General features: G+C 37.5%; 1 protein-coding gene across 1 annotated transcript; it reads left to right on the forward strand.

Annotated features, from left to right (window-relative positions):
• The first annotated feature begins 4,833 nt into the window (after positions 1–4,833).
• LOC122072307 (pyruvate kinase isozyme A, chloroplastic-like) lies at positions 4,834–10,520 on the forward strand. Its single transcript, XM_042636898.1, has 7 exons — positions 4,834–5,637; positions 5,841–5,928; positions 6,100–6,290; positions 6,994–7,112; positions 8,138–8,381; positions 9,071–9,305; positions 9,957–10,520. The coding sequence occupies exons 1-7, from the start codon at positions 5,104–5,106 to the stop codon at positions 10,283–10,285; spliced, it is 1,740 nt and encodes a 579-aa protein (XP_042492832.1). The 5' UTR covers positions 4,834–5,103; the 3' UTR covers positions 10,286–10,520.
• Positions 10,521–13,899: the final 3,379 nt, after the last annotated feature.

Genomic DNA, 13,899 nt, shown 5'->3' on the forward strand with positions numbered 1-13,899 from the left:
TTTTTCCTGTAGAGACCCATGGAAATTCAAAACACTTTTAAGGCTATGTTTGGTAGCCAAGAGAAGAAAAGAAAAGAAAAAAGAATCTAGAAAAGAAAAGAAAAGAAAAAAGAAGAAATTGTGAGAAAATAAAAAGAGTATGTATGTTTGGTTACCAAGAGAAGAAAAGAAAGGAAAAGAAAAAAATTCAAAAAATCTTGAATTTTAAGAAAGAGATACACATAGGAAATCATTGTGTAATCATTTATTTTTTGTCTTATTAAGTTTTCATATTTTCTCATGTTTTCTTGTGTTTTTAGCAAGAAAATTTATTGGGGAGCAAAAGAAAATTTCACAATTCCCAAATGGAATTTTGAATTTGAAAAGGAGAATCTTCTCTTAGGTGAAGACATACCAAGTACAAGGAAAATTTTCTAACCCAAGGAAAAAAAGTTCAAAAAGTGTATTCTTTTCTTTTCTTTTCTTTTCTTCCTTTGGCTACCAAACACAGCCTAAGTCTTTAATACTAGGTAATGGTTAACCATCAGTTTTTCAATTCTAAACCAAATCAAATCGAGTCGGAATTATGGCATATAAAACCAAAATCAAATCAATTTACTATGGTGTAGTTCGATTTAATTATAACGGGTCAATTTTGATTCCGATAAACAGTTCATATTATATTTTGACACCCTTACATAGGGGTAGGTTTCCACAATGGCTCATGGTAAGTGTTGCTGCCAAAAACCCCATATGAATTGATCCTGCACAAGCACAGACGGCAGAGGCCTGGAGCTTTGTCCGGGATTAGTCCTCCGACGCTCAAGTTAGGGTCGGCCGCACAGTTTTCAGTAAGGGAGTAATGGTGAGGGTATTGATGCTTACCTTCTTCCTTCTTCTCGGCCTTCTTATATGCTTCCTAGGGTCTAGGGTTTCCTCTTGCCCTCCCCCTTGTCCTACTCGGGTCCACCTTCCTCTCTCTCCGAGTCCCGCTCCAATACGTCTGTCCTTCTTGTGGGGAATATTCCCTTCATGCAGACGACGTGATAGAGTGTGATAGAGTCTTCGTACTCCCTACCTGGCGGGCGACACGTGTCCCGATGGGCAACGCTTGTCCTCACTCTACTGAGCCGTATGATTTGGCTGTATCAGTAAGCAAACTGATTGTTGCTGCCACACATTGGAAGGCCTACCTCCAAACAACCTGCAAACTTACGTAGAGCGGTTAGAGAAACAATTAAAAAAAACTTGTAATTTCCTATGAGGAATATTGGTAATTATCACAAAAAAATATATTGATATAACTCTTGTCTCAACACCAAACACAGCAGTTGACATCGTGTGACAGGTCAACATATATAGGAGAGAAGAAAACCAAAGAAAAAAAAGGTTGCAGAGAGAGGGGGTTGGGGTGGGGGAATGAGTAGTAGGTAAGTAGAGCGTGGTTGGCCAACCCAGTCATATCTAACATGAGGGTGGCAGATCAGCACCACCATACAATCCTGTGGTCGTAGCGGCGGTGGGGATGATGGGGTGATGGTGGTGGTGGTGGTGGTGGTGGTGGTGGCCAATGATTAAAAAGCAATAGATGGTAAGACCATAATAAGAGAGGGCCTGCAGGCATATATTTTTCTTCTTAAGGAAAACGAGGAACCCGTGAATACTGCTTCAGGCACGGCCCACTGGATTGACTCACAAACGCCACTAAAAAAAGAGAGGTGTAGATAAGCTTACTTTCCTTTCCGAATTCGCAATGTCTCCATCCAAATATATTCCCTCTCCTTCCAATACCACCTATTATGAGGCTAAGTCATGACTGAATAGCACCACCTTAAGCCCAGTACTGATCTGGTGGTGGTGGTGGTTGTTTACTCAAGGTGGGCTATGTCCTCAGCAGTGTGATAATCAGAGCTTCCACTATTTTGATGAACACAAAATTATCACAACACCATCTCTTATATATAACGTCTTACGCATTACATAGAGAAACCCTAATTTCAAAAAGTATAAAATTACCCACAAACCATTGTTGTTAGGGGAAAATCACCAATACTTCTTAGATCAAACTTAGTTCAAGTTTCACCAATAACAAAATGCTACACATTGGTGCATATACACAAATTTGGATCTGCTACGTACATGTATATTCACCTGGATGTCCATGTGATGATCCAAATACGTACCTTTTGATTCTATATATACCCTCTTCATTCTTTTAATGGTAGAAAATATGAAATTAAGGTGTTGGATTCTCACATATATATACATCCAAGTGAAATCCACGTAGAGGATCCAAACTCCAGGTACACATCTAGATATGGGGGGTGCCAAAAAATCGTGCTGCCCCCATACTAAAGATGTTCATGTATGTACCCTCCCATTGACCCATGTATTGGCATGTACTTGTGCTAGATGGGTAGAATTTCTCTTAGTCTAAAATGTTGTCCTTAATTTTCCTTTTCTATGTCCACCAAGATTTGCTACACAACTTATCTGACGATTGCTCTTTACTAAGTCCTCTAGAAACCTAAGACAATGGCAACCTGAGTTGTTTTTGATACACTTCTGGTACTCTGGTCCAGTATACAATTGGCCTACTTTGGCCCAGCCCAACATGTAATATTCCAGCCCACAAGCTTCAAGGCTTCTCTAGTGATCGTATAGACTTCCCCACCCACTACTTCAAACTTCTTTTCTCTAAGATACTTGGCCGCCTAGCTTGCTTCTCCTAATTGGCTTCTCACAGGAGAGCCAAACATCCCACCTTCCTCTAAGGCTCCTCTTCCAACTTTCCATCTGTTTGGTTCTCCCCTTGAGGTGATCTACCACACCATCAACATCATCCTCGGAACCATTGAACTTGTCATATGGGTAGCTAAGAGGAATGGAATTGTTCAATTGTTTCAGGAAAAAGAAGCTCATGACATTAATGTGTAGATTTCTACGCACACCTCCTCACATTCAATCTTGGATCTCTTCTACGGAAAAAAAAAAATCTTGGATCTAAAATTATGTCTCCTCCTTAAATGCTTTTTAGTGGATGATTCGATCATCCACCCACCACTCATTAATGAAAAATTATGTTATGACATTATAGGGTTCCTATCCCTCTCACAATAGTGAAAGATGTGTAATTTTCTCAGTTTTCTTATGCTCTTCATTTACAAAGTTTGCCTTATTATAGATGTTGTCATGGATGAGATATCCACAAAGTCTTTTCAAGGCATAAATAAGCTACCAAAACAGTTGAAAAGCAAAAGAGGTTCACAGACAAAGCCTCTTTCCACAAATTTGGAAAAGAAGCATATACCTTTCAAGTATCTTCTATATTTTCCATCGACTTACAGAGAAAGTGTGGTAGAATTAGAACTTTTTAAATAGAATAAAGGATGACAGAGACAACATTTCTTGGAATTTTTATAGCCACCTAAGCTGCTACATATGCCAGATGTAGCATCAATCATTACAAAACCCATCCCATCCCATCCCATTACCAACAGTGCAAGAAAATTGCCTTCAGATATTTTTATTTCTTCATTTGGAAAGTAAAACACCCATAAGTTTTTTTTTTGTAAAACCCACAAGAAATATTAGTCATATATACTGCCAGTGTAAAGTGAAGCCACAACACAATTTACATAACCCCACCCACCCCAAAAAACACAGATGAAAAATAGATAATGAGACAATTTATTTTACTTAATATATGATACAATTTTAAGTGGGCTTTGATTTTTATTTTTTTTTAGATAAACAAGTGGGCTTTTTTTTTTTCCTCCTGCAGGAACAAGTGGGCTTTGATAACCTCACATAAATGACCTCTCATAGCGTCATAGGTTATTTGCTGCCCCTCTATGAATACATTACAAAAGGTTTTTTTTTTTTTTTTTTGTTGGAAACGTTACACCCTGTTTCAAAATTTGAAAGAATGCTCCTGTTTCATTATTAACTATCACCCTTAAAATAATAATAAAAAAAGGATAGGGCAATAGACAATCCAATATCCACACAATTGTCTAATGGCAATCCACTGATCCAATGGCTTGCCAATATGAACCAATTGGTTGAAGCCTATGTTGCTCAATTAATAAACATGTAAAGCTTAAGCAACGATCAATTAAAAATCGGTCATTTTCAGTGCATGGTAGTGCCTTGTCAGTCACTCGATTAAATATTATGACTAACCGATAATCAATCATTTATAATCCAATTGTCCTATTTAAGGACAGTTTATAGTTTGCCTAGATAAACAGCCACTTTGATGCTTGATTATAGTCTGATTACCATGAGCCCAATTATGGATTAGTAGATGACTCATCGACCTAATAGAAATTTGTCCACATTGTGATCTATGTTCAGTGGCTATAAGAAGAAAAAAACGACAAAAGTTATGATGAGATAATAATTGATTTATGTCTTTTTTCTCTTTAATAACATAATCAGGCAGAAAAAAAATCAAAAAAAAAAAAAAAAAAAAAAAGAGAATGCAAAAACGATTCGAGACCTTAAATTGATGGACCAATTACATTGGACCCAAACTAACCTGGCCCCTCCACTAGTCTCCGGACTTGTGATATTAACGATCTTGAACTGATCAAGTTAGAATATTCTTATACACACTTGATGCCCTGGATATAGAATCTATCCAATGAAGAGAGAAAATTGATTCTATATTCATTGACTATGACCGTTTTCGTACATTCTCATACGTGAGCGATTTGTGATATTAATGACCTAATGACCAACTGGCCAGCTGGACCAATTGTCCCCGGTCCAAGACGAGTTTTGTACCGTTAATCTTGAAGCCCGCCTTTTCAACTGTACTATTTCAAATATTTAAAGCCGCGCATGAGTTGTTGAGAGAAACCTGAACAACAGCGGCGCCTGTTGTGACCTTTTCTGGTCAACCTCAACTCAACCTCCTCACGATCCAACACTCGCAGCTGCCCTCGTAAACATCGATTCGTCTCGCACAAGTGGATTCTGGGGGGCGAAGATTCCAACCAAAGAACAGCCGAACAAGTCATTGTTGTGGATCGATCTGTTCTCATAATCCATATAGCTCAACTCCTGAATCCTGATCACTCTCTGCCTTTCCGTGGGCGATTCTAGTGAGCAATCTCAATGGCTGCTGTAGGCGACTCTATCCTTCTGTCTCGTGAGATCTTCACTAAGAAGAAGAATGATGTTCCCTTGAAGAAACAGTTTTTTGGTGCTTCAGTTCTTGTTCCTAAAACCCCACCTGGTTTAGCAAAATCTAGGGTTAGGACTTTGATGCGGGTTCGGTCGACGATGCAGGTTGATTTGGGGAACGTGGCTCGTTCTCCTGAACTCGTGGAAGCGCCTCTAGGATTTGATTTGGTGTCTGAGGCAGAGTTGAAGGAGAAGGGGTTTATGGCCCTGCGGAAGACTAAGCTCGTGTGTACAATCGGCCCGGCTTGCTGCAGTTTAGAGAAGTTGGAAAGATTGGCGCTGGGAGGGATGAATGTTGCAAGGCTTAACATGTGTCATAGTACGCAGGAGTGGCATCGGGATGTAATTCGGAACATTAAAAAGTTGAACGAAGAAAAGGGGTTTTGCATTTCTTTGATGATTGACATCGAAGGTCTTCAGATGCATATGGTTGATCATGGGGACGATTCCTCTGTCAAAGCTGAGGTACATTTTTTACACAAATTTCTTGGACTTGTTTTATTTTTTATCAGTTTTAGTTTTTAGGGAAAAATCTGCATTGGCCGGCTTCTTCGATTCTATGTTTAATGAATATTTGAAATTCGCATAGACTTATGCACTGTTTATATGTTATAAAAATGCCCTTTTGATATGAAATTTCTTTCTGCTTCTGAATGTTGGATCGATAGGATGGGTCGATCTGGTTGTTTACCACTCAAAAATTTGAGGGATCTCGTCCACTTACAGTTAAAGCCAATTACGAAGGATTTTCTGAAGGTATGGAGTCTGGAACAGGTTCAAATTGTAGTGAGATAGCAATTTTGTGAATGGGCAATCAAACATGCTATCTACTTGTAACTTTTCTCATCTCTGTGTGTGTGTGTTAAGTTGTTAACAATGAATTAACAACTTTTCTTGTTTGGTTTATTTAAAATTAATGCCTGGCAGGTATAACTATTGGTGATGAGATTGTCATTGATGGAGGAATGGCAAGCTTTGAAGTTATTGAGAAGATTGGAAATGATCTACGCTGTAGGTGCATAGACCCCGGCCTTCTCCTACCCCGGGCAAAGTTGAGTTTTTGGAGGGATGGAAAACTTGTAGGGAGGCAGTATGGGCTTCCTACCCTATCACCTAAGGTCGCATTCGATATAAGTATTGTTTCTGAAATGGATTTTTTTTAGGATTCAGCAGCCTGATTAATCTATATAAGTATTGTTTCTGAAATGGTTTTGTTTAGGATTCAGCAGCCTGATCAATCTTGTAACAGATCAAACATAAAAATTCTTGCAGTCCTTGATTTTTCTTTTGAGGTTTTATGTAGTATTATTGAATTAAGTACATTATTTCAAGAACATTGTTTTTTTTTTTTTTTGCTTGCCAACTGACTAAACTTCGTCTACTCCTTTCGAATCTAAGAGACATTGCCCTTGATCATTTGTCCCCCACCGCCCCAACCCCCCCCCCCTCAAAAAAAAAAAAAAAAAAAGCACACAGTTTATTTGCATGCACTGGTCTGAGTTGCATTCTTTGTCAAAGAAATTTGAACACCTAATTGGGTTAAATAAAACATTAACAAAGCTATGGTTTAACTTTGGCTCACAGTTTTGTTTTGTGTGATTATATCTATTGGGATTTTACATTTATTTTGAATAATACTATCAGAGAAACACTTCTTTATCACTGTGCACTTCATGGTTATTTTCTCCCACCACCATAAATTTTACAAATTTTGATATCTGATTTATTTTGGCTTTGCTTCTATTATAATATCGATTCTAAAATGTTTAATTATTTTTATTTTCCAAGAACCATTATTAAATCTATCCTGTTTGATGATAGGATTGGGCTGATATTGAGTTTGGGATATCCGAAGGAATCGACTTTATTGCCTTGTCATTTGTAAAGGATCCTACCGATATCAAACAATTAAAGAGATACCTCTCCACAAAATCATCAGAGTAAGGAAAAATACTTTCTCACAGTATCCTGACTTTCATGAATTTCAATAAGCAATATCATTCTTTGTTGTAGATAAGGTAAAATATGAACTTGCCCATTTATGTGGAGGCATTTGTATTTTCTAGTTGTATACTACAAGTACATTGATATTGTCATTTGTGAAGACATGTTGAACTCAATTTGATTTAATCTATCACCTTAAGATATAGAATTCTCCCCATTCTTTAATATGGCTTTGTTTTTTTCTTGGTTTTTATCATATATGTATTTGTATCTGTGTTTCCATTGGCCTTTAATGTAACTGATGCGCTGTAGACTATTTTCCTTTTATATGGCGGAAACCCATTTTTTCTTTCATTTTGGGGCTATTCCTTATCTTTGTTCATGTAATGTGAATATGTGATGCCTATAGCTCTCACATGACCTCCTATGTCTAAGTATATGCACCTGGACATTTTTTTCAGAAATCGGGCTGGAATCGGTGAGATTGGAAGATTTGGGTCTGAATTTGCCTACCCGAATTCTGATTCATACCGATTTCTGCAATTTATCTTGGAATTGGCCATGAATGTTCTATGATCTTCTTTTTTGGGATTTTTTTCCTTCTTACAGTCAGTTTAACAGCAGAAAATCGATGAAAATACCTCTTGTAGTAAGATCAACAAGTCTTTTGGATTTAAAAATTCACTTATTTTGGGAAATCTGGTTCTTCTTCTTCCCGATTCAATTTTATAGGGTTCCAGCAAATTCCGATCTGATTCAAATTGGAATCAATGGAGGCCGATCCCATGTTCTTGGTTTTTAAACCTTACCTATGGGAAACATTGTATTGCAGTTGGATTCTAAAAGAATCCAAGCAGTAATGAATCCCATCAATCACTATTGTTAATTGACCAATGTTTTCTTATCCCATGAATATCAGATATATTCTGATTCTGATGAGCAACTTCATCTGATTCAGTGCTTATATACATGTCATTTTGATTTGTTGAATATTCAAATAAAGAAAGTTTATCCTTTACAGGTTCACAAAAGTTTTGGCCAAGATTGAGAGCTTGGAGTCTCTTGAGAATTTGGAAAGTATCGTAGAAGCCTCTGATGGAATCATGGTGGCACGTGGTGATCTTGGTGTGGAAATTCCTCTTGAACAGATTCCAACTGTCCAAGAAGAAATAACTCATGTTTGTAGGCAACTAAATAAGCCAGTGATCATAGCTTCACAACTTCTCGAGTCAATGGTTGAATATCCAACCCCGACACGTGCTGAGGTACTCTAGAATTCATTCTTCATTAAGATAGAAATAATTATCCATATGGAGAAATCCAGAAATAATTAACTATGTGAAGTTTACATTCTCAATATGAATATTACTGTTTCATCGTAGCCTTTTCTGTTGCCAAATAGTAGGAAGAGGAATCCTGCATGAGGAAATATTATCAGTTTAAATTAACCATGGGAAGATTTCAATGAGACTGTTATGTGTCTGTACTTCTGTATTTGGGGTATAGATCCAATCAATGATGTTAGAAATACAAGGTCCCAGTGTTCAGCTATCTAGTGTACCCCACCCTAGTTGCATTGCACCTCATGGTCTCTCTTATGTCATTTCTCTCTTATAGGGAACTTCTTATGCTGTGAGCTCCAATTAAATTTGGTGATCTTCTTGGTAGTTGATCTTTATGGTCCTCAAGACATCCCCCTCTATTTATCAGTGAATAATTTTGCATTTTGTTTGTAACTTGTCAGCTGAATTGTTTATTTCTTTTATTCTTTTACTGTCTGTCATGATGCTTCATGATGATTCCCATTTTGACTGTTAGATAAAATCTTATGAAGCTTTTCAAATGGGATATCAATGAGAAGTTAACATGAAGAAACTTTATGTCAATGAGAAGAGAACATGAAGAAAGTTTCATTTTCTTCTGTCTAATTGTGACTTGCTTTTGTTGTAACAAGGTTGCAGATGTTTCAGAGGCAGTAAGGCAATATGCTGATGCATTGATGTTATCTGGAGAGTCAGCAATTGGGTTATTCGGAGAGAAGGCTCTTTCCGTGTTGCGAGTGGCTAGTGGTCGAATGGAACTATGGGGCCGTGAGGAAAATCGACAAATCCTTCTCTCACAGCCTCAACTTGGATTGTCTTTGCCTGATCGGATTGCAGAGCAGATATGCAATTCTGCTGTGGAAATGGGTATGTATCCTTCGTGCCTTTTAATCATAAAGATGTTGCTGTGGAAATTGAATGTTAATGGTTAATTGTTTCTTGATATAGCAACAAACAAATTTGGCACTAATACCAATCTTTTTGACATAATAAGTGAAGGATGACTTGTTTTGGGGAACATTTATGGCTTACTAATTGTATTGCAGTTGATTGGAGCAAATGTTCAAGTGTCAACTGTCTCCATATAGATATGTGTACATTAGATAATATACTTCTGTGTACATTAGATAAATTCACGGAAATATACACCGTTGTTTTACCTTCATGTTGTTGAACTGATGGTAGATCTAGTTCTAGACCCAGAAAATTTAACAAAATTAGTAAAACGATTTTAGAGCAGACTTTGCTATTCCTTTGCTCCTTAATTTACTGATCTATTAATATATTTCTTTCTTTGTAGCCCTCGCAGTTCTGTTTCTTAATTTTTAAATATTTTCAAATGAGTTTCTTCTAGTGGTTTTGGAGAATGTTGGGCCAACTTGGAAAACAGCAGAGCAACTGACTGGTTGACACTCACTGGTTGCCTGTGTTTTCTAAAATTTCAATATTCCACCAGTTTGTGGAGTGGAGGGAAAATTTTTCTTTTGTAATATTCTCATGCTTACTCTATTTTTGCAGCAAATAAACTTGGTGTAGATGCCATATTTGTGTACACTAAGCATGGATATATGGCATCTCTTCTGTCACGCAACCGTCCTAATCCTCCTATATTTGCATTCACCAACAAAAGCAGCACCAGGAAGGCTCTTAATTTGCATTGGGGGGTCATCCCCCTCCATGTTGAACTATCAGATAACATGGAAAAGAATATTGCAGAAACTTTTGAACTCATGAAGACGAGGCAGATGGTGAAAGAGGGGAATGTGGTTTTGGTTGTCTCAGACGTTGACACAACTTCTTCAAGCCCTACTGTATTCCAGTCAATTCTGGTAAGAACTATAGTGTAGTGCTTTTGTTTGTTCACTCACATGTATTGGTGTTTTGTAATTCGATGAGTGATGGAGCAATGCCATGCTGTATTAGTAGAGAACTCACCATCTTGAATGTGCTTGTGGTGGTAGTGTAATTTTTGGCGCATTTAGGACTTAAGAGCATTAAAAGTGTTTAATTTCAGTCTTTCACAATATATGTAGCCACGAATACTCCAAAATAAGAACATGGTGTTCGCTACTTTCTTGGGCACATTTAGTCCCTATGCAGTACTTGAAATTTTTTTGCATTTCTTATATGAATTTTATGCCATAAATTGTTTACGCATGCTGCCGTTGCTATTCAGTTGGGAAGACTATGCACAAAAGCAAAATATGGAGTTCTTTTGCAGTATTTTTAGATCAGCTAATTGTGTCCCTTACTCGTGACCTCTTAACTATGAGGTGTTGGTCCTTGCCAACGGAGCTTAGCCTATTGGGGTCTGAGTCCAGTTTTAGTTTGCCCTTTTTTGTATGGCAATTCACATTGGGAATCTAACTCCCCAAAAAAATTAATAATAATAAGATGGAAAAGGCTGGACATGCTGGCGATATGCCTAAATTTGCGTCTCTCTCTTTTATGCCTTTGGAAAAATCTCCTATGCCCCTCCCACTCCTAGCACAACCCTTTCTTCGATAGAGCCGATAGCATACCTTAACTTCTCCCTAATAAGAACAAGAAAACTCCTTGAATTGCTGGCCATGTGTAGAGGGGGTGAGTAGAGGGAGAGAGAGAGAGAAGCAATGTACCCAAAACAGGACTCAATCTGGATCCTCTCTCCCGTAGGGTAGAAGAGCTACTCTCCCATTACTCCCTTAGCTGCCATGTGTCCTACCCATCAAGGGATAGAATCCCACCCTTACCTATGGGAAAAAGAATACCACCCCATGAATGTAAAAAAAAAAATTCTGCCCTTGTTGATGCTTCATGTGTGATGTGATTTGCCCTTATGTTGACACATGGGGCCAATTTGCTAGGTAAAGAAACCCTCTCACCTTATGGGAAAGGGATTTGTTGTCAGGTTGTGTGGCCTTCCTACCAATGTGGGGACCAATGGAAATACGAGCTTGAGCATCCAAGTGGAGAGGTGGGGTGACCATTTCAATACCCCCCTTGTGAGAAGGCATGCGGTGCTGCTGGGCAATTTTCTTTTCTCTTTGTTTCATTATGGTTTCCATTGGCTAATGAGGAAAATTAATCTTTTCCATTATTGTGTTACGGTAAAAATTAGCTGAATTAATATTCATTTATGATGAAACACAATTAACATACATGTTTAGATCATAGTTGGAAAATCAGGTTTTTTGACTCGGATCTCTCTGTTCAAAATCTAGTGACCAGAGCGGGTCAAACCTGATCAGGACGAGTCGTGTTTATTATTAATTTTTAATAAAAAAAATATGTATATGTCCCTCGAAACAGTACTATTTCAGTATTTCTCATTACATAGGTAGTTTAGTAATTTCAATACCCTTGGATAAGTTAAAAAACATTAGGCTTTTTGAACATGACCTGATGTACCTGTTGTTTCTTCGGACATGTTCCTTGTTCCCTTCCCAATAAAGACACACTTAAAGAGAGTTGGAATGGGCCAATAATGACACACACGAAGAGTTGGAGTTGGGAGATAAGATGAAATCATAAAATGCAATCATTAATATTATAACTAAAAAAGCGTAATATATTTGCAGGGTTGCAACTTGACCATCGCTTAGGCTTTTACTAAATGAAATTTCAATAACGAAGTTAGGGTACAGGAGAATGGAGATTGGGCTAAGATTTATTATACTCACTTGTTTAATATTTGGGTTAGACCACATTTAAAAAGATGACTTGACCCGACGAGTCATATGTGACTTGGGGAAAATGGTCATTTTATTTAACCTAGCTAAGTCTATATGACTCTTTACCAGATTTCACAAATTTCTAACTCGACTCAAGCAACTTGTAAGAGTCAAAATGTAATAATCCACCGCCACGAATTCCACTTAATAGGGAATCAAACCTGAGACCGTGCACCTATCTATATAATCCTCAATTCGACCTAATCATTTGGGCAACTCACGAATGGGTCAACATATATACTTACTTATGTTCAACAAGAAATTTTTTTTTTTTAGTAGAATTCAACAAGGAAATGAATATTATGAATATTGTATGCATTACACGAAAAAAGAATCCCTTCTGAGCTTCAACCCTAACCCACTGCACCAACCCACTGCACCACCATCAAATAAGAGAGGAAAGAATCCCTCTCTTATCACGATTCATGATTCGATTCCTATAGACCAGCGAGCTTATTTATGTTTGAAAAAGATTTTTTAGGTTCCTATTCAACATCAGTCTTTTTTTTTTTTTTTTTTTTTAATGATGGATATCCAGGCCTTTGGTATGACTAGTCCCGTGGGCCCATACTGACCCCACAATCGCATGGATCAGGTCGTACCGGGGTTAAATGAGAACCATTCAACTTTCACTGAAAACAGTGAAGAGTACTAAACATCCCCATGTGAGTGGCCCAGGGTGTGCCTAGTGGGAGTCGAACTTAGGACGTCCGAGTTTACGGCTCGTACCAATTTCATATATATATATATATCCTTTAAATGGCACAGAAGTGGGTCAGGTGTTGAATTCTCATGTGTATGTCCTGGTGAACATACCCTTCTTCATTTTTTGAATGACAGGTTGTGGGTTAGGTGTTGAATCCTCGCATGTACATCTAGGTGAACATATCTGCTAAGGATAAGGGTTTCAATCAGGATAGTTTTCTTGTATTCAAGACGGGTCTTTATTGGTATCAATACCGAAGGTGCCAATCCTAGTACCATCCATTCAATAAACAAGACCAACCCTAGATCGCTGTCCCATTTACTAACAGGATGGGATTGTATCGGTTATTTAACGTTCCAAGCACTATGGGACAGGGAGAAGAACCTCAATGATTCCATTATTAGTTTGGTCGATTTTTCATATCACGAGTTCTAAGGTGCCTTACTTGAGATAGCAAATGAAAGTAAGGTTTTTACTTTCTTTAAATTATCTAAGATCACATGTAAGCTTATCCAAAATAACAAATAAAAATTAATAATATAAATAAATAAATAAAACTCTGATATAGTAATAGAACTAAAAGTCCATCAACTGAAAACTCATAAGAGAAAATATCACCCAAATACATCAAACTATAGCCCTAAAACTTGAACAAGAGAATGAGAATATATCTTTTGAAATGGTACTAACGGTTCCGGTTCCATTTGATACTTAATTGGTATTTCAGTACTGGTCTCGTTGGGACTTGGGAGTATCTTTCCATAACAGTCCCATCCCATTTATTATTTGGTATCAAAATCAGATCGCAGTACTGTATCATTATTAATAGGATGATATGATATCAAATTTTGGTGAGACGGTTTTAGGATGATTCCCTGTTTTTGTCCCAAATTGACACCCTTAGTAGAGGATTCAATATCGTCCTCCCAATGTCTTTCAATTTCTTAAAAAGTAGTGCAGCTTCTACACCCACACATAGGAATTGGCAAAATGAATACCTCACCCTAATAAAAAAAATCAGAAATCTCACTACTGTTGATAA

This window comes from Macadamia integrifolia, chromosome 2, assembly GCF_013358625.1.
Source record: "Macadamia integrifolia cultivar HAES 741 chromosome 2, SCU_Mint_v3, whole genome shotgun sequence".
Taxonomy (NCBI): Eukaryota; Viridiplantae; Streptophyta; class Magnoliopsida; order Proteales; family Proteaceae; genus Macadamia; species Macadamia integrifolia.

Coding starts and splice junctions, on each gene's coding strand:
- LOC122072307 (XM_042636898.1), top strand. CDS start 5,104: ATGGCTGCTGTAGGCGACTCTATCCTTCTGTCTCGTGAGATCTTCACT. Junction 5,638..5,840: donor ATTCCTCTGTCAAAGCTGAG/GTACATTTTTTA, acceptor TTGGATCGATAG/GATGGGTCGATCTGGTTGTT. Junction 9,306..9,956: donor CAATTCTGCTGTGGAAATGG/GTATGTATCCTT, acceptor CTATTTTTGCAG/CAAATAAACTTGGTGTAGAT.